The following is a 26353-nucleotide window of genomic DNA, read 5'->3' as shown; positions in this document are numbered from 1 at the left end:
GACTCTTCCGAATCCTTTCCCTTTTTAATGCTGGTCTCCAGACTTCGGCAGCAGCTGTCTGTGTGGACCGGCAGTAAAAGTGTGTCTGTAAAAACCACCTGCAGAGCTTTGCAGGAGGGGCACCTCGCTGACCTCTGCGCCCCCTCACCCCCCTACGCCCCGGGGTTAAAGCCAGTGCCTTCCCTCCGTCTCCAGCTTGCATCTATTGTCCTACACGTTGGCTCTTTTGTCGGATTTGAGGTTTGTCGGGCCACAGTCTTTAAAGGACATGGGGGGCGGGAGTCCGTCTGTCGCGGCGCAGACACAATGGGGACATCTGTGAGCGGACGGGACAGGCACACTTTAGGCACACTCTCCTCTGAAGGCATTCACTGAAGAGAGGGGAGCAGGTCACCCCCGGACTGCTCAACCAGGGCCGCCTTTAGACACAGCACTGTTCAACCCAGAGCGTTCCTCAGGACCCGAGGAGAGATTTGAGGATCTGTTCTTTACTTCTACTCGCTACATATCATGCTCTCTACTCCACTACATTTCTAAAATCTCAAAAGGCTCAATAGTAATAAGTAACTTTAACCATGTGTTTTGTTGATTTTAAAGCACACAAACATAATTCATAAAGAAATAAGTATGTGTTACATTTGTATTTCTTTTGGTGGTTCTGTTTTTTGTAGTTTTTTTTTTAGATTTTGTAGTTTTTGTTCCCTGCGGCGCTGCTCTTCACTCACCTGTACTGTGTGGCACACTGATTGGGGCGTGGCTCCTTGAACATTTATGGACCACTCCCTAACCTGTTCATTTTATATTAAAGGAGCTATACCTGATTGTACAAAGAAACAGGGTGAATCAAATTTCAAATTGCTATTTTCTGGTCCAAACTCATCTCAAACTTTCCTAATGCATTTACAACATCAAAGTTTAAACCAGGTTTCACAACTTTCAGGAGGAAAACCAGTGTTTTTTTTTTTTGGATAAATGTCTGATTTTATCATATACTAAAGGACAAAACAAATTTTATTCCAATAACAGACAATAAAACAAATCAAGGATAGCTCCTTTAAGCCCTGTTGACCTGGTGGTCGAAGCATGTTGACTTGGCTATCTAAATAATGAAAGGAGTGTTTGGAGTGCCTGGGTTTGCTGTTTCTTACTTTTTGAAATACACTGGGACACTGAGAGCAATGAGTCATATCGTTGTTCTACAAGATACGATTATATTCTTTAAAAACACCAGAGTTCTTTCACAGTCCAGTGTTTTTGGACACAGTTGCATTGTTATTGTTAAAACTCTCCCGCCTTTGCTGTTCCCCTAAGCTCAGCAGGGAAGGGCCTGGTCGGTACTTGGATGGGAGACTGTTTGGGAACCCCAGGAAGCCTGGCGAATGGAGTGAGTGACTGAGTGAGTGAGTGGTGCCTCGCTTCCTTCAGTCGACCCCAGGGCAACTGTGGCTACAATAGTACATTAGCACCACCAAGTATGGAGTGAATGAATAATGCGATGTAAAGCGTCTTTGAGTGTCCAGAAAAGCGCTTTATAAAACCAATGCATTATTAAAGCGACACAATATTTATGGTCATACTGAATGTTGTATTCGGGAATGGCTGCAGTAGATTACTGATATAAATATGAGAAAAAATATATTACAGGTTTTCTGTCATTTAATGTTTTCATATTAAAATAAGGAATTTTGTGGCCAAAATGGCAGATATTTCAGAGACAAAATCAACATTTAGATTTCTTCACTGGTTATTTTGGAAACTGTATTTTTCTAAGTTGGTTCAGTGGTTAGTGCTCGTGCTTCAAAGCAAGAAGGTCTCGGGTTCGATTGCCTGTGGATTTTGCATGTGTCTACAAAGGATTCCTCTGGTTTCCCCTACCACTAAAACATGTACAATAGGCCAGGATGAGTGAGGAAATGAGCCCAAATCCGGCATAAGTGCCATGTGTGTTCATTAACATGCACTGTCCCAACCAAATAAACAAACAATAATAATGTTAAAGTGACTACGGTTTAAAGCTCAATAAATCAGGCAGGAATTAGATATCAAATAATAAAAATAAATTAAAAAACAACTCCAAGCCTGGAAAGTTCAACGTTTTGTAGGATCTACTAAAGTGGAGATGATATTTCTTGCACTTTCTCATATTTATATTATAAATATAACTAAATAAAACATGTTCCACATTCACCTGCAGTGTCTCACTTTAGATACATGAGGTCCTCTTCCAGATGCTTTATTTTGAAAACTGTGGAACGGTTTCACCCACATGTTCACAAAGGTTTTGAGTTTAAAGGGGCTAGATGCAAGTTAATCATTTTATGCTCACTACTGCCACCTGAGGTCTTATGTGTAACTGCAGCTTCTATATTAAGCTCGTGCATGATGGCACTTCGGACCCGAATGAACAACCTTTTGAGTGACAGTGCAGGATTTTAGAGGCAGTTGTGGTGAACAGGTCTGAGCTCATTCTACACATCAGGACATGGCTGGAACATTTAGGGGGATAAAAATACTTAGTTTTAATCTTTTTAAACTCTGTATAGTCCCTTTAGCTACGGTTATGCTTTTGAAACATGGCAACCTGGAATGCTCCGCTATGTAGCTTTAAAGGGATATTCAGGATTTTTGACATAGGACCTCCTTTCTTAGTTATCCAGAGTGTTGCTGGTACCTGGAGATATTTTTTTTGTAATTTGTGCAGTTCTTATGCTTGAAGAGTTTCGTGGCGCTAGGCTAGTGCAAGGCTAGCGCATTTCTATGGCATCAGCTAGCCTGCATTAAAAACAGTCTGACCCGCTCCACAGAGCACCTGAGGCAAATCACTTATAACACCAGACTAACCATATGAATGTCTGTGTCCATAGAATAATTTTAACCATTTTGCATTTAAAATACCTTAGATTTGAGCAGCATCAGCTTCGTGTGACGGAGTGATCTGCTAGAAAATAGTCCCTCAATTATGCGATCATTCATGTGATGCAGGTCAGTTATATTCCAAAAAATATTCTATGGACACATATGGTTAGTCTGGTGTTATAAGTGATTTGCCTCAAATGCTCTGTGGAGCGGGTCAGACTGTTTTTAATGCAGGCTAGCTGATACCATAGAAATGCGCTAGCCTTGCACTAGCCTAGCACCACGGAATCTTCAAATATAAGAACTGCAAGAATTACAAAAAAAAATATCTCCAGAAATCAGCAACACTCTGGATAACTAGGAAATGAGGCTGTCAAACATCCTGAAATATCCCTTTAAATACAAATCTAGCTACAGTTTTAGGTCACTTTTATGGAAGAAATATTGGAGAAGGAGAACATATTTGCTGAGTGATCTTCAGTCGGAGTTAGAATGTCTTGTCCATGTGCAGAACTGTCCTTTAGTTTCCTCTGGTCGGTGCAGACGGCCTCTTCTTTCTGTGTGATTTCTAATTTCAGTATTGAAGTCAAACTGAGCGACGGCAGATAATGAGGAGCCGTCGGTGCGTCGGTTTTTAATCAAACGTATTGCTCTGAGAAAGGGACAGTTATGTAACGGACACTGGGGCGTTTTATCCCGGCCAAAGCTGCCATTATGTGGATAATGTAACGTCCTCTGCAGAGAACTGAGCCGCATTCATGAAACCTGCTGACCCTGAAGGTTCACAAACATGTTCTGGGATCGATGTACAGTAATTATTCGATTAGTCACACATGAGGATTCCCAACTCAAACTGCTCAAGTCCACAAGCTTTACCTTCTTCTCAAACCGCGGATGTAATCATTGTACTATATAGAAAACAATCAATAACTTGGCAAAGGTAATTTTATTTATTAAAGGGGTGGTATTTTGCAAACTTTATAGAGCTTTTTACTCTGTTACAATGTTGATCTCTCATCTAAAACAGACCTGGAGTTGTGTTACGGGCCACTTTCGCATCTTTGAGTGATCTTTGACTCTTCTTTCTCATCCAGGAAAGGTTTTGCTCACCTCTCCATCTCTGGCTAAGCTTAATCCTTTCATCACAAAGTAAAAACACTCGCCATAGCTTCACTACAGCCACACGGGGACAGTTTCAGATCAATATTGCATTTTTTTTAACCAGCAAAGTGTAAGATGGTGATAAAGATGTGTTACACATTATTACCAAACTCCTCTGGTTGATTGAATGTTTGTGTATCTCAATGAAATATGCACTGATTTCTCTTTATTTGTAGCATTGATAATATAGTATTTGGCCAGTAAAATGGCATTTAAAAGAAATAAAATTGACTTTTTATATAGTACACCCTGTTATTCCACTGCTGCTGTTGAAATGTTAAGTCTCCCGGACATGTTTGAAACTCTGTCATTCTAATTGCAAGGAGAAACATCTATATCTTTGTGCTTTGATCAGTTCATTTCCTATGACCTTGTTCTCATTCTCCGGTTGGGAGTGGTCCAGAAGGTCTCGTGTGTTTGGTGAGAATAACGCCGTCTGTGGAGCTCGGTGAAGCCAGTTTTGGGCGTTTGTCACTCTGAGCTGTGATTGGCTGAGTGTTACCTGCTGATTGTGGAAGAGGAGCTTTTTTCTGTTGTTTTAGAGTTGTTGTACTCACTAAATTGGGCTCCCTCGCTACAAATTGCTCCATTATTCTCGGTTTGGGCAATTCGTTGAAATTTCATAGGATTTTACAATCGTCGGGTTTAAAACCAATTCTTTGGAAGAAACGGCACCTATAGTTTTGGAGTTTGGATGGAAGATTTTTTTCATGTCAAAGGGGCTAGATGCAAGTTTGTCTTTTTTTGCTCACTACTGCCACCTCAGGTCTTACACGTAAACTGCAGCTTGTATATTAAGCTCGTGCATGACTGCGATTCGGACCCGAATTAACACCTTTTGGAGTGACAGTGCAGGATTTTAGAAGCAGTTGCAGTAAATAGGTCTGGTCTCATTCTACACATTAGGACACTGCTGGAGCAAGTAGGGGGAGGAAAATACTTATTACAGTTTTGTTCTTTTAGTACGATAGAAGTTTAGTTAGTTTAGTTTACCTGCTTTACTAGTTTCCATCCCTTCCTGTGATCTTCCTCAGCAGCGTCACCTGGAGGTGGAGGTTACTAAAAGAACAAAACTGTAATAGGCTTAACCTCTTAACTCCCACCTGAACCAAGCACATTTTCTCCGGTTTGGCATTACACAAATCTAAAAGCAACAAGAAGAAAATGACGCTAAAAACATAACAGGGGCCACAAAAAGCAACAAAAAATAAAATAACAGCAACAAAAAAGCAACAAAAAAGCAGCAAAAATGTTTCAAAAATGACGAAAAGGCAATAAAAACGGCTAAAAAAAGTGACAAGCTTGACAAAAAAGATGAAAAAGAATGTCAAAAAAAGTGACAACGCAAGGAAAAGGATGCCTTAAGATTAGTGTTGTGGGTCTTAGCTTTCAAATGAGGCATTGCGCTGGCCGATAAGTTGGAAGCTCCAAGTCCAGAAGCTTTTATATTAGGGTAAAGCCAAACTGGGGAAAATGCACTTGGTTAAGGCGGGTGGTAAGAGGTTTACCTAAGACGACAGTATGAACCTTTTACAAAGAGGAAAATACTTAATTTCAACATTTTTAAACTCTGTATAGTCCCTTTAAATGGTACTGGAGTCATTTGTTTTTGTTTGTAAGTTCTAAATTGGCCTACTTTATGCGCACTGTTTTATCAAAAAGTCAGATAAATGTACAAACATCTTTGTGACACACAAAAAAAGACTATAAGACACGCTCCACCACAAGGCGTTTGAGCAGAACCGAGTCATTTTGTTGACAGCTCACTGCTAGAAGCGCATTTCAAACACACAGAGAGCCGCCATCATGCGCTTTGTGTGGTTGTCGGGTTTGTCCGGGTCGCTTCGGTGCAGATGATGGGACGAGAGGAAACCTGAGCAGACAAATAGCCTCCCTGTCTCCTCGTGCCCCCAAACAGCGTCAGGGCGTTTGGTTTGAATCCACCTTTAGGCTTCTTTAGACCTGTATATTTGCACACTGCTGTATTGGCTGCACATGTGACGGTATTGGCTTGTAAATCACAGCGACAGTCTCACAGGGCGCTTGTTGTCGGGACGGTTTCTGCCTGTTTGGCTGTTCTGCGGCGGGACTCTGGCGTCTGTCCGTAATGGAGTTAATGTCTCCTGGAGCCGAGCTGACTTACACGGCGCACAAACACAGTAATCGGGTTAGAGAGTTTGGTCGAGTATGATCTGTGGTATTGGGCATTCGAGACTGAAAACAAGGGTTAAACTAAATGTGGATGTTCTCTTGTTTGTTCTCCTTTTTCAGGTGAATGTTTACATCTTGGGGAAAACCTTCTTGGTGCTGGCCAGAGAACTCTGCATCAACGCTCCAGCAATAGGTAACGGATGTACTTCTCTCCTGCTGTAGAAAATGGTGAAGCACAGCATGATTTTCCCACTTCAAAGCTGAAAACAAAGCAGGACTAGCTTGTAAACCGAGGTAATACTCGTTCTGCCCCGTCGTTTGCCAAGAGTTTCATAAACTGTCGTGGTTCGGGTTGGACATTGTCACTAAAAGCTGTTTCTGCCGCTGGAATATCTTCACGTTTACTTTGTAAGAGCTACAGAAAGAGTTTAGTTGCCTTAGAGCTGTGATGTCTCCGCTGCAGGTGGATTTGTTTTGCCAGCGCTGATGGCACATGGGACATCGCGGCTGGAGAATCATGACTAATAAGTACCTCGCTGAATAAGAACTACAGCCGCGGGGAGGACAGAGCCACTGCAGTCAGTAGCAGGCGTCTGTGCACTGCTCGACTCTTGTAGGACACGACTGCTGTAGCACTTCTGTTTTAGTTGGAGTTATATTGGACCAGCTTCATCTATACCAGTGGTTCCCAAAGCGGGGTCCGGGGCCCCCAAAGCATGTCTACAAAACAAGTACATTGAAGAAAAAACTGTTTGAAAGGAAAAATCTTTTTATTTGGACAAATGTATCCGTTTAAACCAGTGTTTAACCTACAGTCTTAGCTAGATGTTGCTTCTTGTGTAATTTTAGCTGTACAATAGTAGTAACTTCCTTTGAATTTGTTTTATTTTGTTTATTGGTTTATTTGGTCGGGACAGTGCAAGTTAATGAACAAGCCACACCGGATTGTAACCTTGGGCTAATTTCCATCCGTCGTCCCCCATGTGCACTCTCAAACACACTCTCATACATCCTGGCCTATTGTACATGTTTTTAGTGGTAGGGGAAACCGGAGTACCCGGAGGAAACTACGCAGACACTGGGAGAACATGCAAACTCCACACAGAAAGGCCCCATCCAGGTGGGAATCGAACCCGGACGTTCTAGCTGTGAAGCACGAGCGATAACCGCTGTGCCACCGTGCTGTGAATGGAGTACATTATTATGATTTGAGGGGCCCCCGAGAGATTCTTGGATCGAAAAGGGGGCCGTGGTGTCCCGGACTTGGTGAATGGCTGATCTGTACCTTTTCTTTAAATAATGAAGCAAAGTACTTTGATCCATACTGCAAATACTGTATGTGTAAGTCTAAAATTTAAGAAAATCAACCCAGTAAATCTGTACTGTATACTGTATTGTCCCCGTAGGGAAATTTGGCTATCATTTTATGGAAAAATGGTGGCCTGTTCCTTTTAAGAGCTAGGATTCTTTAGGAATAGCTTTTTTCTTAAAGGAGCTATCCTTGATTTTTTACATTTTCTGTTATTGGAATAAAATTTGTTTTGTCCTTTAGTATATGGTAAAAGCAGACATTTATCCAAAAAACACTGGTTTTAAAGCCTTTTAAACAGTTATAAAATGTCAGGCTAGTAGGCATATTTTACAGTGAAGTGACAGTTTTCCTCCTGAAAGTTGTAAAACCTGGTTCAAACTCAGTCCCTGTGAAGAATGTTGATGCTGTAAATGCATTAGGGAAGTTTGAGATGACCAGAAAATAGCAATTTGAAATTTGAGTGACCCTGTTTCTTTGTACAATCAGGTACAGCTCCTTTAGGATCGACTCTTCACTTTTAGGGGAAATTTAAAGCATCACAATCCTAAGAATTTTCTTAGAATTTGGCCACTAAGAGCAACTCTTTGCATTAAGAATCTTTAGGAATTCGGCCCCAGGTTGTCTCATGATCGGAAGGTCGGGGGTTCGAATCCCAGGCCCTGCAGGTACACACTTTCGTTGAATGAATGAGAGAGTGAATGGGTGACTGGTTCCTTACTGTGAAGCACTTTGGACCTGATAACGGTAGAAAAGCGCTGTATAAGTTGAGTCCATTTACCCAAAAAGCCTCTTGCCTCCGCTCATCGTGTGTTTCATTGTACAAAGCCTGGTCTAATTATGCCATTTCGACAGCAGGTGTCTGATGTTCATGTGGGCCAGATTTTCAGAAAACAAGCAGCATTTTGGAGCTTGTAATCCAGAGAGCACTTTTATGTGGCTGAGCTGATTGCGGACACACAAAGACAAGAGGGTCAAACTCGTGCAGCTCCTCTAAACACTGGAACTTCTCATTTTCCCCCAAACCCACAAACGCTCACACACAGTTTCCGTACTTTCTCATGACATTATAACTTTATGATGAATAAGGATCTGGTACATTTCCAAAACAGCATCAAGCCGTTTCACACAGAAATATGTTACAAAAAAGACACATCGTTTGAGGCCGTCCTCGAAGTGCAAACAACAAGAAAAAATACTAGTTTAAATGTTATCACTACAGTAAAGTCCAGCTGCTGAGAACGATCGCAACGAGAATAATTTACCCACTTAAAAGTCAAAATAAGAAGCTTTTTTCCTTTAGTGTCCACAGCTCGACAGGCATCCAGAATAAGGTTAGGCTTAAATAGAAAATAAAATTAACTTAAATACATAATAATAATAAGGTTAATGCTTCCGTTGCGTCGGAAAAAAAGTCTTTGTTCCAGGCGATTTCAGCGGGACTCGAGTGTCTGCGGCTGCGTCCACACAAAAGCAGCTTCATTCGTAAACTTTTCTCACCAACTTTACATTCAGAAATAAGGGACATTGGTTCAGGATAAAATTCATCATTCGAAATTGACAAAATAAACCGCTAAAGCTATTTCTAAACAAATTTAAAAGGAAAATATATATATAACATGGGATTTTACATTTAGGTTAGTAGTCCACATTGGCTGCCGTCAGCTCTTTATCATATTTTATTATATTAAATAAAAAAAATAAGGTCCATAATTTAAAATAACATTGTACAGCTTTAAATACATTGAGGCACAATCATAAATATTGGAGTAAATGTTTATATATATATTTATTAGTTATCGATTTTGCAAAACAAACATTCATTTCCTGCTTATTTCTGACTATGGGTTTTAGGCGGAGTATATAGTCTGGTTTAGTCTGGGATTTTCATGGAGAGTATGAAAACTATATCTTTGGAAACCTTATGGTATAAGCCAGAGGTGTCGAAGTCGTTTGGGTCACGGGCCGAAATTCAGCCCCCATGGCGGGTCGCGGTCCACACTCGATGGCAGTAAGTTATTATTGTAGCCAGAGCCGCCTTGGGGCAGATTGACCATTTACCACATGGCTATACTGTGCTGTTTATATCCTGATCTCTTATGTCAGTGCCCTCTGCTGGACACTTGTGGAATTCTTTCTTTTTTAAATTTAAGCTGCCCCCTAGTGGCTGGAGTGAGCAAACTGGTTAAAAATCCAAATTTCTAACTGGAATGGACCTACATTTTTTTTTTTTTGACATGCTTAGGAATTCATGCTCCTCAAAGGGCCACATTAAATCATCTCGCGGCCCTGTATGTGGCCCGCGGGCCTTGACCTTGACACATGTGGTGTAAGCAATGAGAAAAACAATGCAAGCACCACAAATATTTGCCCTTGTCATTGTTCCATTAGAGTAAATGGGGGGTTCTGGTCGTTGCTACAGTAAAGCCATGAAACATGTGACCAGGGTTTCATTGACTTTTTTTGCTTGGAACGACCAAATGGAATTTCCCACCAAACTATGTTTTTTTACCCCCCTTACAAATGTTTTTATTGCTATTATCGCACCTTTTTGTATCAAAGCATGTTTTTCTGATTTGCTTATTTAATAAAGTTTTCAAAAATGTATAATTTTATACTCTCCACAAATATCCGGCAAAATTACATAATGAACCTGACTAATAGTACTAGTTAGGGATGCAAAAGTATGTGAATTTTCTGTGTTGGAAATTTTCCATGGTAATTAATGGGAATTTTATGTGAGTTAATGAGATTATAGATACAGCTGGAAATGAGTCATACATGGGGGCATGGCCTTGCCGAGGGGAAAGGATGTATGTTTTGGGAATCACAATTTTTCAGCCCTTTTGCGACGGACCAAGTTCATTTTGAGTTTTTGATTTTCCAAGCTCAGCTTCCCATTGAAATTTCCTGGAAATTTTACGGAAATGTATCTGGAATTTACCACCACTTTGCAACCTTAGTAGCTGTTGCTTTTATTACAAATTTGAGTATAGGGAGTATAGTTTCTGAGTTATGAAATGAGATTTTTGCTTCCAGCTCCAGGGAAATGGAGGAAATAGGAAATGGAGGTGCCTTTGTGTGGACGCGGCCCTCGCTTTTGCTACATTTCACAGAAGGCCGTTTCAGTTCGACGTCGTTCTCTCAAAGCTCATGCGTAAAAGACGAGCTCGGGGATCTGGCCGCCCTGCACGCCCGTCCCGTTGGTGCTGTCCGACGAGCACTGGAACTGGAACGTCACTTTGCCGCACTGCACCTCCGTCATTCCCTCCTGCCCGAAGTAGCTGAGCTCGTTCCCGTCCAGCACCGCGCTCACCGTGTAGAAAGTGTCCTGCTCCACCTGCACGGGATTCTCGAACCACACGGGGAACGTGCTGCTCGAGCCGTCCGACACGAACTTGGTGAGGTTCTGCGCCAGCGTCACGCCCTGGCGCTTGAGTTCGATCTTCACGCTGTACTCCGCCTTGCCGCCGCTCGAGCCGTACAGCCCGAGCCCGGCGATGAAGATGCGCTTGTCCACGGCGAACTGGATGCTGTCGCAGCGGCCCCGGTAGCGCCACTGGTTGCTGCGGTAGGCGGACGACTGGAAGCGGTGGCACTTCTGCGGCGCCAGGCCCTGCCGCGGCGTCAGGGGGAAGTCCAGCTGCGGCTTCTTGGCGGCCGTGAACCACAGGAACACGTTGTGCGTCTCCTCCAGGGTCAGGATGTCGGACTGCGCCGCCCCGTTGGCGAACTCCTCCAGCGTCATGGTGGGGATCCGCACCAGAAACAGCGTCTTGCCGAGCACCTGCAAACAGCGACACGTTATCGATCACAATCACCTCCAACATCTACAATCTATTTACTTTCATTAATTTCATTTATTAACCTCTTAAAGGGATAGTTCAGGATTTTTGACCTTGGGCCTCATTTCCTAGTTATCCAGAGTGTTATTGATTTCTAGAGATACACATTTTTAATTCATGCAGTCCTTATATTTTAAGAGTTTAGTGATGCTAGGCTAGTGCTAGGCTAGTGCATGTCTATGGTAACTAGTAGCCTGCATTAAAAACAGTCTGACCCAAGCACAGTGCACCTGAGGCAAATCACTTATAACACCAGACTAACCATATAAATGTCTGTGTCGACTGAATAATGTTTTAAATATAACCATTTTGCATTTAAAATAATAATAATATTTGAGCAGCATCAGCTTCCTGGTTGTAGCTACGCAGCGGCGGAGTGATCTGCTCGGTTTAACGGATCTACAGCAGTTTGTTTACCTGGCAGGCTACTAGTTACCATAGACATGCACTAGCCTAGCACTAGCCTAGCACCACTAAACTCTTCAAATATAAGGACTGCATGAATTAAAAAAAAAAATATATATCTCCAGAAATCAACAACACTCTGGATAACTAGGAAATGAGGCCCTATGTCAAAAATCCTGAAATATCCCTTTAACCCCCATCTAAACTGAGCAGATTTTCTCCAGTTCGGCATTACCCAAATCTGAAAGCATCACAGAGTCAAAATAGTAATGAAAAGAAGGACAAAAACATGTAGGAAAAGCAACAATAACATAATAGAAAAGCGATAAAAACACTACAAATTAATAACAATAGAGTGACAAAAACGTGACAAACATAAAAAGTAACAAAAATACGACAAAAAACCCTACGAAAACACAACAAAGAAGGGTCAAATAGCTACAGAAAAAGGCAACGAAAAGGAGACAAAAAAACTTCAAAGACACAGGCATTTCCTAGTTATCCAGAGTGTTGCTGATTTCTGGAGATATTTTTTGGGGTAATTTATGCAGTTATGTTGAAGAGTTTCGTGGCGCTAGGCTAGTGCTAGGCTAGCACATTTCTATGACATCAGCTAGCCTGCATTAAAAACAGTCTGACCCGCTCCACAGTGCACCTGAGGCAAATCACTTATAACACCAGACTAATAATATAAATGTCTGTGTTGATAGAATAATTTTAACCATTTTGCATTTATAATACCTTATATTTGAGCAGCATCAGCTTCCTGGTTGTATAAGCTACGCAGCGGTGGAGTGATCTGCTAGAAAATAGTCCCTCAAAATGCGATCATTCATGTGATGCAAGGTCAGTTATATTCCAAAAATTATTCTATCAACACAGACATTTATATCGTAGTCTACGTCAAAAATATTTAAATATCCCTTTAAGCCGAATTGGAGAAAATGTGCTGGGTTAAGGCGGGGGTTAAGAGGTTGAAAACGTACTATGCAACTTTCAGTGACCTATCTCTGAGATTTAGTGGAGCGCCAATTTTCTTCATGTAAAAAGAAGAAGCATATCATGGTAGCTTCACACTCTCATAGCCGATGACAAAAAGTGGATTTATTCAAGTGTTCAAGTGCTGTGGTTCCAAAAAGAAAAGAAATGATCTGAATTCCCCATTGCGAGGTCTGTAGTGTCTTCTCTCACCTCGCGCCGGTTGCGGATCGTCGGCCCGAGCCCCTGCCTCTTGCACTCGGCGCTGGCCCAGTTCATGACGGCGTCGAAGATCACCACCTCCTTGGCGTTGAGCGTCTCCCGCCGGAGGATGATTTCCAGGGTCTGCAGGTCGATCTCGCAGAACCCCTCGGAGCAGAGCGAGAGCTCGGCCTGAGCGTCGATGACCTCCCAGCACCTCTGCGTCAGCTCGGGCTCCTCGAACAGGCGGCTCTGCGACAGGAGCACGCAGGCGTTCTTGGCCTCCAGGCTGGTCTCCAGGAAGGTGACGCATGCCTTCGCCAGCGCCGGAACAATGTACTTTTTGGCGGCGTACAGAGTGGCCAGCACCGTGTCCGCCTCCAGGTCGATCTCGTCGCTGTATAAGTATCTACGGGAAAACAAAAGGGAAATGGGTTAGAAGTTTAGTTTTTAAGAGGTTGTCACAGGGTCAATTTACTACAGTACTAGACTTCAAGCTACTCCATTTTGCCAGCCCAGAATCGTGGCATTCCCGTATTGCATTGCTAGCTGTGCCACCTTCAAACATTCAAACATAGACTGTATATATAAATGGACAGCTTCTCCTCACTCCTCCCCGTTTACCATAATGACCACTCTCATGGGGGAAATCATGGCGGATTTACAGACTCTCCCTCCCCAGCTCTGACGAAGCATGTTCCTAAAAAGGGCATAAGGGCGGGATCTTCAGTGTAGACTCCGCCCTTGTGTGACGTGTAGCTCGCGCTGCTCCAATGCTAACAGTCCGACCCTCATTAAGTACGAGATTTCAAAAATTCTTCTTACGAAAACCAGCCTGGTCCCCTTAATTGTAACTAACCCAGCGTTATCACAGGAGGAATATCTAGCTCTAGATAGTTCCAAATAAATTGAGACCAGCTTTAAAGTTGTTTTTAACATGTCTAAAGTCAAATGCTTTTCAATGGGGGACTAGCGGCGATATGGAGGTACTACAGCAATAACGGAGCAATGGTGGCCCCCAGTGTCGTTGTCAAAAAGCAGAGCAGCCGGCGGCCATTGCCTTCAAAACAGCGAGCTACCGTAACTTTGTCCCGCAGAAGCAAAGACAAGCTCTACACCTCCCCCGCCTCACAGTGCCCCCCAAACGCACCCCTGCCCTCGCACCATGTCAACCCAAACGTGCAGGGATCGCAAATGTTTGAAGCAGCAGACGCAACAGTTAGCGGCTAACACAGTCAGAGTTTAGCATTATCACCGAAGTTTACTAAAGATCATGAACTGATAAACATCTGATCGACCTCCTCATCAAATGTCCGTTTGTTTAACAATCCAATATCTACAGGGAGCCGTCAGATCATTTCCCTCCTTGGTTACCGAGTGCCATAGTGTGAGGCGTTGAGGGGTTGCAGGAAATAAAACCTCTGCACTGTAAACTTGGTCATAAATGGAAGTTTGTATGTAAATATAAGAATCTAAATTACATTTTGATCAATTGTCCAGCCCTAAAATCTAGTTTGCAAGCTCATGAAATTGATACAAATGCTTTGTAATTGGATGCACAGTACTTAGTTTTTCTTAATTTACAATGTACTGAATTAGGACGAACAAATTTTGTTCCACTACAAAAACAAAAATCAGGCCCTTATGTCTCATGAAGAAGCAGTTTTTGTTGGAATCCTACAAAAAAGTTGCCTTTTGTTAGCTTGGCTATCGTGAGATTAAATATCACAAGTTCTCTTTAATCTGGGGACCAGAGACCAGTGAAGATTTCGGCCATGGTCCCCAGGCTGCTGTGAAGTCTGAAATGATTCGAGCGCACACAGCAGCGTGGAGATTCCCAGACTCGCCATTTGTTGGATTCCAACCAAAACTGCTGGTAAAACCCCATGCACTCTTTTTGGGGAAAAATTACAACTGGAGTTTCGAGCGTGTAAAGAAGTTTCCCACTGGGCGCCTCACAGCACGCCGTCGTCCATACACTGATGCCGCCTGCTCCTTTAAATTCAAATCAATCTACAATGAAATACACATGAGCAAAAACAAACCACCTTTAAACACTCGATAGTTGTTAGAAATGTTTCCCCGAGGCGCACGGCGTTGGTTTTACAACATTGTAAATCGTCAGAGCAGCTTTAAACGCTTCGCTTGACTTTATCTTGTCGATCTTAACGGCCCATTTGTTTTGCTAAAGGCCTAATGCTAAACTCGCTTTTACTACGTCGAAGAACCCCCCTTTTGAAGCATTTAAAGTTCAAAGACTAAACCAACTTTGTTCATCTTTACAAGGTTGGAATTCAGAGACGCGCAATTTCATAAACCACAACAAGGCGATGAATAAGACTGTGGAGGGGGGTGTTTTTAGACGTTCATCCACAGAGCGGCTTTGGCTTTGGGGGGAGAAGACGCTCGAACAAAGAACAGAGCAGAGCCAGTAATTACAGGCAGCGCGGTGCATTCGGGTCGTGCGAGTCGGTAAAAATAAAGTACTTTGAAGCAGAGGAGAGACGGGGAGTTGGTAAATATTAGGAAAGCTAAAATGGTTTTGTTTTAGCTCTACCTTAAGGTTCAATTAGAGTGATTTCTTTTTTAGTTGGCAGTGACACCAGTAATAGTTTGGTTTATGAGCAGTTATACTTATTTTCTTTTACTTAATTGATATTCTACAGCTATGGAAGTTCAAAAGGAGCAAGAAAGCTTATGTCCACCTCCCCCGTAATCTTATCTTAACTAATATAGATTTACATTTCACAGCAGACTGTAGACAGACATGAGTTCAGAACAAAATATTCTATTCTTCCTAGAAAAGTAAAGTGTCAAAATGGCATCCACATCAAAGAAAATGACCGGACTGAAACTCATGAATATTGTTTTTAGGGAATATAACTAATTGCCGTAATAACATCACATGTTTTGGCATTAGATTGATATTACATCTATTACACTAGATTATTCCAGTTACTAAACACTGTGGAAAAACTCTATTGTATATATCGATTTTTCAGTCGATATATTGGGTGGATATATGGGTCATTTGCACAATTGGCCATCAGCCGATATTTGCCCGATTTCTCTGGAACTGAAAGTGATACAAACTTTCTGTTTTTTTGCATTGGAAAGAGCTTATTTATTATTTAAGTTTATATGCCTCTTAGAGGGATATTTCAGGTTTTTTGAAATTGAGCCTCATTTCCTAGTTATCCAGAGTGTTGTTGATTTCTTGAGATATTTAGCTTTTTAGTTCATGCAGTTCTTTTATTTGAAGAGTTAAGTAGTGCTCGGCTAGTGCTCGGCTAGTGCATGTCTATGGTAACTAGTAGCCTGCATTAAAAACAGTCTGACCCAAGCACAGTGCACCTGAGACAAATCACTTATAACACCAGACTAACCATATAAACGTGTGTGTCGACAGAGTAATTGTTTTAATATGACCATTTTGCGTGAGCAGCATCAGCGTCCTGGTTGTAGCTACACAGCGGCGGAGTGATCTGCTCGGTTTAACGGATCTACAGTAGTTTGTTTACCTGCGGCCACATTACTAGACGTGGAATTCACAAAGGAGCTTTCTACAAATCAGATATGGCAACGTTTGGAGGACGACCCCATGATTTTGAAGAGGTTTTAATACTGCAGGCTACTAGTTTCCATAGACATGCACTAGCCTAGCACTAGCCTAGCACCACTCTCCCAACACCAACTCTTCAAATACAAGGACTGCATGAATCAAAAATGTATATCTCCAGAAATCAACAACACTCTGGATAACTAGGAAATGAGGCCCTATGTCAAAAATCCTGAAATATCCCTTTAAGGCTCAGATTGTATTTATATATTATCTTGCAGACTTTTGCTTGTAAGTTGTAAGATCTCCAGATGTGGAACAAGGCTAGAAAAAGGTGTCAGAAACACCTGGCAGGAGGATTCACCTATTGCACATGCTATTAGGTTTTTATAGCCAGACCTTTATGTTAATTACATACAACTGTGTCCTTCCTCAGAGGTTGTCACAGACACACCACCAGAACACAAAAGCATCATTACTAGAAGACCTGAGTTTTACTAGTCCTTGTTCATGTCTTTCGTACTGTCTTCTCGTACGTGGTCGGCCGTTTGTTTTGGAGGAGTGTAGTCTGACAGTAGCTCTGATGGCGAGGAAAGCGACTTACTTGAGCAGAATGAGGAAAGCAGCGGGCTCCACATCTGGGATATGGATCTCCGACTCCTCCTCGGCCAAGTCTCCGTAAAACATGGCACAGAACACTGAGCTTCCCACGGCCAGCACGTACTGCAGCACAGAGAGGAGCGGGTTAGACACAGACAGGACCATCCTCTGGTCCACTGACCCAGGAGAAACACTACTAATACATTAACTGACAACTTAGCAGTTATTGAAATGCTTTTTAGCACTCGATGAATGGGTTTCTGGTTTACACAGACTCAGAAAGAGCAGAAATTACATGAAAATATAGTATTTTGGACTAAAAAAACACTACTGTGGCGTATTTAGTACATTTGCAAATTTCATAAACATGATCTGTCTGTGTCTCCCAGGGTTTATATCAGGCAGAAGCAAGTCTTAATGCTACAGTTCAGCTGTAGAGACTCCTACAGTCACTTTAAGACACGTCAACAAGAGACGCCTCTTTAGCTTTAATTGGGAACATGCACCTTTCACGAGCCATAAAATATATGCAAAATAATCTGCAGATTAATTGATCAGTGCAGTAATCGTAAAAAACGGCAAACCTGATGCACCACAGTTGGAAAACCACTGATCTAATGTGATTAAACAGTAAAGACACAGGTTTAAATCAGTGTAAACATAAACAAATAGCAGCGTTTGCATCTTGTATTCTGTGGTTGTCTCTCTTCAAGTAGCAGTAGTGCTTTTTAACAGCCAACTACTAATACTGTATTTTACAAAAAACAAACAGAGAAATGGAAAATGTTGATATTTACAGGAAACATTTGATACAATTTCAATAAAACTGAAGCTGAATGTGTTTTAAACCCTATTTTTTGTATTTATAATTAACTTGTGGAGTAAAAACAACTGATCAATGTCAAAATTTAGATTTAATACCACTTTGAAACCAATTGTATGACGTTTATGGCTTTAAACCTTGCTCCAACCGGTTTCCATTACTTCTCAATACTATTTGATAACTGCAGACTCGGCCCACCCCCTTCTCCAGTCGGGCGTTACCTTGTGGGCCGGGACCTTCTGGGACTCCCCCGGTGGACCGACGATGAAGTGCACATCCGCCATCAGCTCATTGTTAAACATCAGGGCATTTCTGCAGAGAGAGAGAGATGGAGGAGAGCGAATTAGTGTTGCATAACCGAGAACTCCCGCTCCCTCCTTCTGCCCAGAGACATGCGCTATTTTCAAACATTTGAGAGAAACGGAGGAGATTGTGGTTCTCAAAAGGCTGCTGTAGTTTCAGTAACAAAACAAGCGAGATGTGAATATATGTGTTTATCAGTGAAGGCTGTTCCCAAAGATGTGCAACGTAATGAGGCACAGCAGGTGTTTCAAGAGTCACCGGAAAATTCAACTTATTGGTGCTTTTTCAGTCGGAGGAGATTCTCCCACAGCTGCTTTGTTTTTATTTTGACGTTTTAGTGCAACACAATCACTTTTCACTGTATATTCCTTCAATTGAGGCCTGGGTGCTGTTTTATTTTTCCCAATACCGATTCCTTGTTACCTGTACTAAAATATTTTTCATCTAGAACCAGACAACAGAGCAATCATGTTCATTTATTCCATAACAGACTATTTCTCTTAAATTTGTTTCATTTATTTGAGCTGAAACAACTGAGTCACTTCCTTTAATGCTGTCCCTGAACCAACAGCATCAAAACTTTATCTCTAAAGATGTAATACTTTTTTCGGTGCCTCCTTTTCCTGAAAAAATAGTCAATAATTTCCTCATATTGATCCATCTTCGCTTCCAGGGCCATTTAACACATAACAATTAAAGTGTCTTCAGCGTTGGTGCAGTCACTGCCAAAGACCTGGTTGTAGACTTGACTAATTAAACCGCCAAATGCCGCCATGTTGGATATTTTTTCTAATAAATAATGAAGTACATCTGAATCTGGATCTGTCCTGCCTTTCTCACTTTGTCACTGTCACAAAGCGGCAACAGGAATTACTACAAAAATAAAGGGGAACGAATACTTGGCAACTTTGCTTACAAGCCTAACGTAATGCAATATAAAAACATGAAAGATGTCGTGTAAATGTTTGAAACTTTCAGTGTATACGGAAGAGCTGCTGGACAAAAAGAGAATTTGGTTTAATTATGTCAATGAAACTTTTTGGAGATTGATGCGGATCAGTTTCAATAAAATGTATTATCGGAAAACCCCTTGAGATGCCACATGTGGTTTGTAAGGGGGACAAAGCTTCTGCTGACTAAGTAGTATCATTATGGGGCTGACTGTCCTGCGTTACCATGGAGATCTAACTATAGTTGTTGATGAATTGATTATGACTCACAGAAAATCTCAAAATGTGAACCATCAATTATCACACAGCACTTCTCGAGTTGTATGAACTACCTTGACTTTAACAGGTTGTGTTTACATCATGACGTCGCAACATCCTGAGAATTCGATTGTGGTAACTATAGTAGCAGTCAAAACGCTGAATTTTCATCTCGGTTTATGGTTAATACCTCTGTAACGGCCGGGCCTATCCACATGGCACATAAACTGTCCCAAAGTCCAGTGACTTCTCTCTCTGAACTAAGGTCACATGACTATGTTTACATGCAGCCAACCGGAATATTGGCAATAACCCGGCTGTGCCATGTAAACCGGCAAAAACCTGAAAATAGTAATATAAGACCTGTGTTACTCCTTTTCTAACCTGGATGTTTGGTCATGTAAACGTGTATCAGAATGTATACTATCTGTTCTGTGCATGTTCTATTCGCAAGGAATCTTTTGAGTACAGGAAGTGCTTGTATGTGGCACACAGCCGACCGGAAATACTCAAGAGCTAAACATGGCGAAACCCAGACCCAGTACAGCAGTGTTTCCCAACCAGGGGTACGGGGACCCCTCCAGGACCTAGCAGGGGGTACTTGGAACTATTTCAGATTTCAAAAAGTGGGAAATTGAGCATAATTTTCATAGGAAAAGCTATATTTTGCTGTAAAATGTGCTGCTTTGGGAGAATTTTAGGTTTATTTTTACCACAGCATTGTCCTTTTGCTTACAAATACCACTTTTAAGTAATTACTTTCTAAATAAACTGCAACAGCCTTGAGGTAGGGGGTACACGGGCGACCACTGAAAAGCCCAAGGGGTACGAAAGACAATAAAGGTTGGGAACCACTGAAGTACAGCACCAACACTTTTGGAGCGAGGAGGAAACCGATTATTTAAGTATGGTGAAAGACATGAATATAATGTCAATAATATCATATGTGTCATGGTTTGGATCGAGATATTCCAATTAATTACAATACAGGAGTAACTGTCTGCAAACTGGTTATTCCAAATGTTTCAGAAACCCGAATATTGACCTTAACCCGAATATTGACGGCACGTAAAAGTGGAGACGATATTGAAAATGATGAAAGGACTGATGAAGGTTTGATCAGGGAAATCATTTGGACATATCTTTGCAAAACTGCGCCCCTTTCTTTACGTTTTTAACATTTCTCTGACTATTTCCACACTTCATGATTCGCCAGTGAACTGTTTACATCCTGGTGAGCTCCTTTTTTTTCCCCATTTTCAAGTCACGAGACGCGTTTGCATGAATTTCCTCAAAGCTACGTGTCCCCAATACGCTCCTATTCTCATGCAAAGCAGGAACGGGAAATGCAAACATCCACTCTGTCCTCTGGGCTGGGTACAGATTGTTAGAGTGGGACGCTCCCACAGAACAACCTGTTTACAAGGTGACTTTGGGAGAGAGCGCGAGAAAGTAACTGTATTACCCTGAAAATACAGTGTGGCTTCTAATTAGTGGGACTGAAATGTTGTAGGAGGGCATAAGTCCATAGCAGCAGTGGTAAATGCCTAAAAGGAGACAAATCCAGGAGCAGAAACCACAAAAGTCAAGTCCAACCCTTTGTAATGCAACATACAATGCAAGACGTGTGCGCTATAGCTCCATTTGTGTTTAGTTTTGGCGTTTTCTCTCCTCTTGTGTGCGGGAGGATGCACGCGCTGCTCGTAGTGAACGTCCTGTCCTTTTGGAGTGCGCCAGAGCCACTGCACAACACGGTCCCCGCGCGTGGCTAAGTTTAGATCCATTATCCGGTCATTTTCGGAGCATTTTACGCATTTTCTTTTGACGCACAACTTCGAGTAAGGCTCACTGCGACTCTCGACCAGTTGTAACGCGAATGTTCCCTCTTTCAAAGCGCGACATCTGCAAGTTTACCCGCCGTTCCGTCACGCGACAAACCCGGCCACGTTGTAAGGGCATTTCGGAGCAGCGCGAGGCGGTTCCAGGACGTAATTCTCACGTTTACGCAATGTTTACCTTTTAGAGTTGAGTGTGCTGCAAGCTCGCCTAAGCACTACGCGATGTCAATGCGACGTGGCGTTCATTTTGAGAGTTTTAAGACCCTGTTGCTGCGAGAAACCAGAGTGTGGGTTACAGGCGAAGGCGAAACGCCGCAGTTTCACGTTACAAATCACCGACCCGCCGCGCAGTAAGGTCATTTCGAGAACTATCCGGTTACGTTTCGAAGTTAAAAAGCGCATTTACTGGCTGGCGTTTTGCTGCGCGCGGTGACAAGTGCGTAACGGACGCGGTGTCCCTTTTGCAGGGCGCTGGGGTGAATACATTACAGTGTTACAGCCTCACGCGCGATAAAGACGCACAGCCCTGGCACAAGAAAGTCGATACGAGGAGGAAAGTGAGCGTAACGCGGGGCAGAACGTAATCAAACAGAGGTAAAGTGGGACCAAACCCGCGTATGTTCTGAAGTAAGTCTAAACTAGGTCTAGATCGAACCCAAGATGCTGCGTCGCGAACGTCCTGTCCCTTTCCCGGCGCGCTATAGCGAACGCATTACGGTGTCACGTCCTCGTTTACAAACCTCCCTGCCATTTTCTCGCCGTTTCTGTGCGTAAAGTTACCTCTCTCTGAGCGTGGGGTGGCTGCACTGCCAGCTGGCCGGCTCCACGGTGTTGTTGTTGGTGATGTTTTGCTGGGCGGAGGCGGCGGAGGAGGTCGGGGTGGTCGCGGCGCTGGTGCTGCAGCTGCTCGCCTGGCACACCTGCACCTCCTTGGGCTTCTCCGCCGCCGCCGCGTCCACGGTGGTGCCGTGGTTCGCCAGGCCCGCGGCGTTGGCGGTGCTGTTGACGTTCGCTGGGTACAACTCTGCAGCCATCTTCTTTTGCTGCTGCTGCTGCTGATTCTGTTGATTGTGTCGCTTCTTCTTCTGGTGGTTCTTGAGGCTGAGGGAGAGCGTCAGGAGCTCGGAGCAGAGCGGGAGCCTGCCAGGGAGCTTGCCGATCTGCAGAGACTTTTTCAGGGCTTCTGGGAGGAACAGGAGGCAGGTTAGACACCTCATGACCCGGCCATGATGGAGCGACCTGCAATCTGCCGTTGGCATGGGGCACAAACCCGCCGCTCCTCTACGGAAAACCACGAACCTCCGCGCACTCGAGCGTTTTTTTTTTTTTCCCCCTTTCCGGTGACACCAGACTCGTAGTAGGGGCTCAACTCGAAAGCGGCCTCGTAATTCTTTGGGTAAAGCTCCCGCAAATGCGTAAAATAAAACAAAAAAAGCGGCGAGAATCAAAACAACAACAACAACATTTGAAATAGATCCGGGAGCTGCTGCGTCAAAACGTCCTTCCTGCCCTCGTACGTATCCAGTTCCTTTCGTGGCGGTCACCTCATCCTCTCCGGTTTTCCCTTTTCAGAATCAGCGTAATCCAAAGCGTTCACAGGCAGCTGGTTCTCCCCCCGATAATCCCGGCCTGTTCCTGCCGCTCTCTGACGCACGACATCCGGGGGAATGAAAAACAAAACACACACGAATCCAGCTCCAGCGCGTCTCCCCGGTTCCCCTCTCTCTCTCCTCTTCCTCCGCGGTAAACACTGGTTTGTGGAGAGCTTTTTCGCTGTGCAGTGTTTTTTTTTTTCCTCCTAGTGTTTTTTCCCCTCCTCCTCCCGTCGTGATCCTCGCTTTGGACGCCCACAAGCGCGTGAAGCTGCAGAGAGGAGCGACTGCAGATTCAGGGCCCGCAGATGTACGGCCTCGTGTTTCTGAATCATCTGCCTTTTGCAAGATGTTGTAGCCACTGAAGCCAATGTTTCACAAAGAGAGAGAGTTCGAGCAAAACTAAACGAAAGTAATTTGTTTTTTTTTAATCATATAAATGTTCACCTGTAAACAACAACAACCACAAAAGAAACGCATCTTCATATCAACCTGTTTAATCATTGCCATTGAGGGATTTGCTAAGAGGAGCCGTTTGATGATTTAATTCGCTACTAAGGCAGTTCCTCAGTCTGGAATTGCCGCATAGATCTCATGGTTAAAGCCTAAATATACATTAAAAATGATTGTGCCGTGAGCAGTAGTTTAAGTTGTGTTAGTCTGAAAGGAGGGTTAGGGCCTTATAACTACTTCCTACTCCCTTTGAGCAGCACTAATACCTCTTATGTTCTGAAAAAGTTATATGTATACTAGACCTGTATGCATCTGTTGCTCAAATAAACTAAACTATTTTTTTTTCATCTGCTTTGTGGGAAGACGAAAGGCCATTTCCTCTCATTGTAACGACACATCTCCACTTTAGTCGCACCCAAGAACATCACATTTTCCTGTCTTGGACTTAGCAATATTTTGAAGTCACCTCCTGCCTTAACCAAGTGACCAAACAGCAGAGACCGGTTGTGTGCTCAACTTCAAAGATCCAAGTCTGGCTAAATTCATACATTTCTTTACATAACTTCAAAACTAACCATGAAAAAGTAAGGCACCATTTTGATCATATAGCAAGGCAAGGCAACTTTATTTATACCGCGCATTTTGTACACAAGGCAACACAATGCCATTAAACCTAAAGTTAATTAGTTTTGGTCCGTGCCCGTTGTACCTATTATTAAGTTAAGTTATACTTTATTAATCTCTAGAGAAATCTCTGTAGAGAAATTTGTTCTCTGCATTAGTTTAGTTTAGTTAGTTTATTCGAGCAACAGATGCATACAGGTATAGTATACTATACAGGTATAGTATGGGATGGCGCTCGGGGACCCATCTCCATGATGTGAAGCCAGGCTGGTGGTCAGAAACAACTGGCTGGAGGATTCACCTATTGCTGGGTTGCAGGTGACATCACAGCATTCTAAAGGCTTATTCACCTTATTCCGGCGGCTCGCGTGGGCGCCGCCATGAATTGTGCCCGCCCCTTTTCTCCTATGTGTCAACATGGGACTGGAGAAGTCCACATAAAATCAGTCACTACACGAAAACAAAGCCATTTTCAGGCCGCACAGAGAAACGGTGCAGTGTCGACATATTGGTGCATATGAACATTGGCCATTTTAAACAAATCAATCGACGAAACATCAGAGCGGAGAATATTTTCCCTCGTTCTCCGTTAAAATGAACGGGCTTCGAAGTGTCTGGACAACGAGGTGCCGAGACAACGCAAAAAGTGGCAAAAGTGGGCGGGGCGGAATAAGGTGAATAATATTGTATAGAGGAAAAAATGTTTTGTTTTTTGAGGAAATTTTTGGTCTTGTACAGAAAAATCATGGACCCAGTGACTGATATTAATGATCATTTTTGTAATTAATACATTTTCTTTTTAGCTACGACTTGTGAAAGCGTAATGTTGTTAATAGGAAAAACTGGCTCCTGCCCCCCGCCGGGTCCGGTGACATCATCATATTCTAGAACCTGCAACCCAGCAATTGCACATGTTTTTACCACTAACCTACGCAGACACTGGGAGAACATGCAAACTGCACAACTCAGGACATTTGAGCAGTGAGGCGTGAGCACTACCCGCTGTGCCATCATACTTGTAGTATTTTCTTGACAAAAAAAACAATAAACCCCTAGGACTGTGTTTTTATGTTGCCAAAGGTTATTTTAAATACTCCCTTGCTCTTACCTCTGTGATTTGTGAATGAATGAATAACCATTGTCATTGTATACTAAAAAGTTAAAAAGTAAAAACTCCTGAATCTGCAGCTGCTCCGGCCTGCAGGTGACCGCGAGGACGTCCAGCGCAGCGCTCCTCTTTGAGCCAATGAGGCCCCAGGCCCGCGGTGACGTCAGTGGGCCTGTGCCCCTCCCACAGCCGCTCTGCAGAGTGCGTCACCCGGAGAGCAGGTCCTCCCACGTCCCACTGATCGGTCAGACTCCCCGCTGCGGCTTGACTGGAAAAGAAAATAAATAAATACAATCTAGAAGGGAAGATAAAATGTATCCAACGCCCAGGAACGGGACAGCTGCGGCGGGACGACGAGTGACAACAACAAACCAGAGGACACAGTGCAACAGTTACCCCAGTGGAAACACGCTCCTCTCTAAAACAAAACACATGAGAAGTTGAAAAGGCCGTGTTATAAACTTATAAAGTATAGTCATAGAATTTTACAATGGAATTACACTTGATGACTGTGATGACGTTCATTCTCAATTTACTCCACACAGTGACACATCTTTTTGGGTGACGGTGGCTCAGTTGGTAGAGCGGGTCGTCCTATAACCGAGAGTTTTCTGCTTTGAATCCCGGCTCCTGTAGGTGCAAACGTGAGCGTCTCGTGACTCCGAGTGGATCCTCAGGAGGCGCTGCTCTTCTTCACCTTATTTCCCTACGAGTTAGTCGCTGGGTCTTGTCCAAAAAAAAAAAAAAATAGCTCAGATTACTTGCAGGCGGTGCTACTGATGGACAGTCATGGTGTTGAAAACGTCGCGTCAGCAGCAAAGAATGGTTTTGGTCTAGGAGCCGGTGGCGCAGATTTGCAGCCTCACTATTGACAAAGAAATTGCATGGATCTGATGTTGGGTTAGTCCTGAGCCGCTGCGACTGTGCGCGCCGCCTCTGTGGGCCAACCTGACCAGCACGTTTTGGAGGTCGGGGATAAACCAGAGCACCCAGAGGAAACCTCGGCAGACACGAACATGCAAACTCCACACAGAAAGGCCCCGTTCGGCTGTGGCTCGAACCTGGGACCTTCGAGCTGTAAGGCAAGAGCGCGCACCATTCAGCCACCTCTCAGTCTGTCCCAGGGCAGCTGTGGTAACAATAGCATACCGCCACAGAGTGTGGAGTAAATGGATAATGACTACACTGTGGCGCTTTGAGAAAATTGTGCCACAGGTTTGTGAAGGCCAGTGCTCACCAGAACACAGCACGTCATCTGGTACTCGTGTGGTGCGTCAACACACACTTCAAAGGCTTTTCTCAGACCATGCAGCGCTTTAAACACGTGATTTATCCATTC

General features: G+C 43.3%; 2 protein-coding genes across 2 annotated transcripts in view; one reads left to right on the top strand and one right to left on the bottom strand.

Annotated features, from left to right (window-relative positions):
• brf1a (BRF1 general transcription factor IIIB subunit a) overlaps positions 1–26353 on the top strand; it is a 96689-nt gene that overhangs the window by 13897 nt on the left and 56439 nt on the right. The window contains exon 6 of the mRNA XM_079573465.1: positions 6289–6361. Coding sequence (XP_079429591.1) covers positions 6289–6361 — 73 coding nt within the window. The remainder of the gene's footprint in view (positions 1–6288; positions 6362–26353) is intronic.
• Positions 10481–23063, bottom strand: LOC306975765 (BTB/POZ domain-containing protein 6-B-like). Its single transcript, XM_079573503.1, has 5 exons — positions 22018–23063; positions 18110–18200; positions 17070–17188; positions 12919–13315; positions 10481–11264 (listed from the first exon to the last, which is right to left on the bottom strand). The coding sequence occupies exons 1-5, from the start codon at positions 22494–22496 to the stop codon at positions 10629–10631; spliced, it is 1722 nt and encodes a 573-aa protein (XP_079429629.1). The 5' UTR covers positions 22497–23063; the 3' UTR covers positions 10481–10628.

The sequence above is a fragment of the Gobius niger genome (genome assembly GCF_951799975.1).
Source record: "Gobius niger genome assembly, chromosome: 16".
NCBI lineage: Eukaryota > Metazoa > Chordata > Actinopteri > Gobiiformes > Gobiidae > Gobius > Gobius niger.
The sequence above is the reverse complement of the archived record's forward strand: the minus strand, read 5'-3'. Positions and strand labels throughout refer to the sequence as shown.

Bases quoted from the DNA above. Each gene is read 5' to 3' on its own strand.
- LOC306975765 (XM_079573503.1), bottom strand. From the start codon at position 22,496: ATGCCAACGGCAGATTGCAGGTCGCTCCATCATGGCCGGGTCATGAGG. The intron at 17,189-18,109 runs GTAACGCCCGAC...TCTGTGCTGCAG, and splicing joins AGAAGGTCCCGGCCCACAAG to TACGTGCTGGCCGTGGGAAG. The intron at 11,265-12,918 runs GTGAGAGAAGAC...CGCTGTTTGCAG, and splicing joins CGATCCGCAACCGGCGCGAG to GTGCTCGGCAAGACGCTGTT.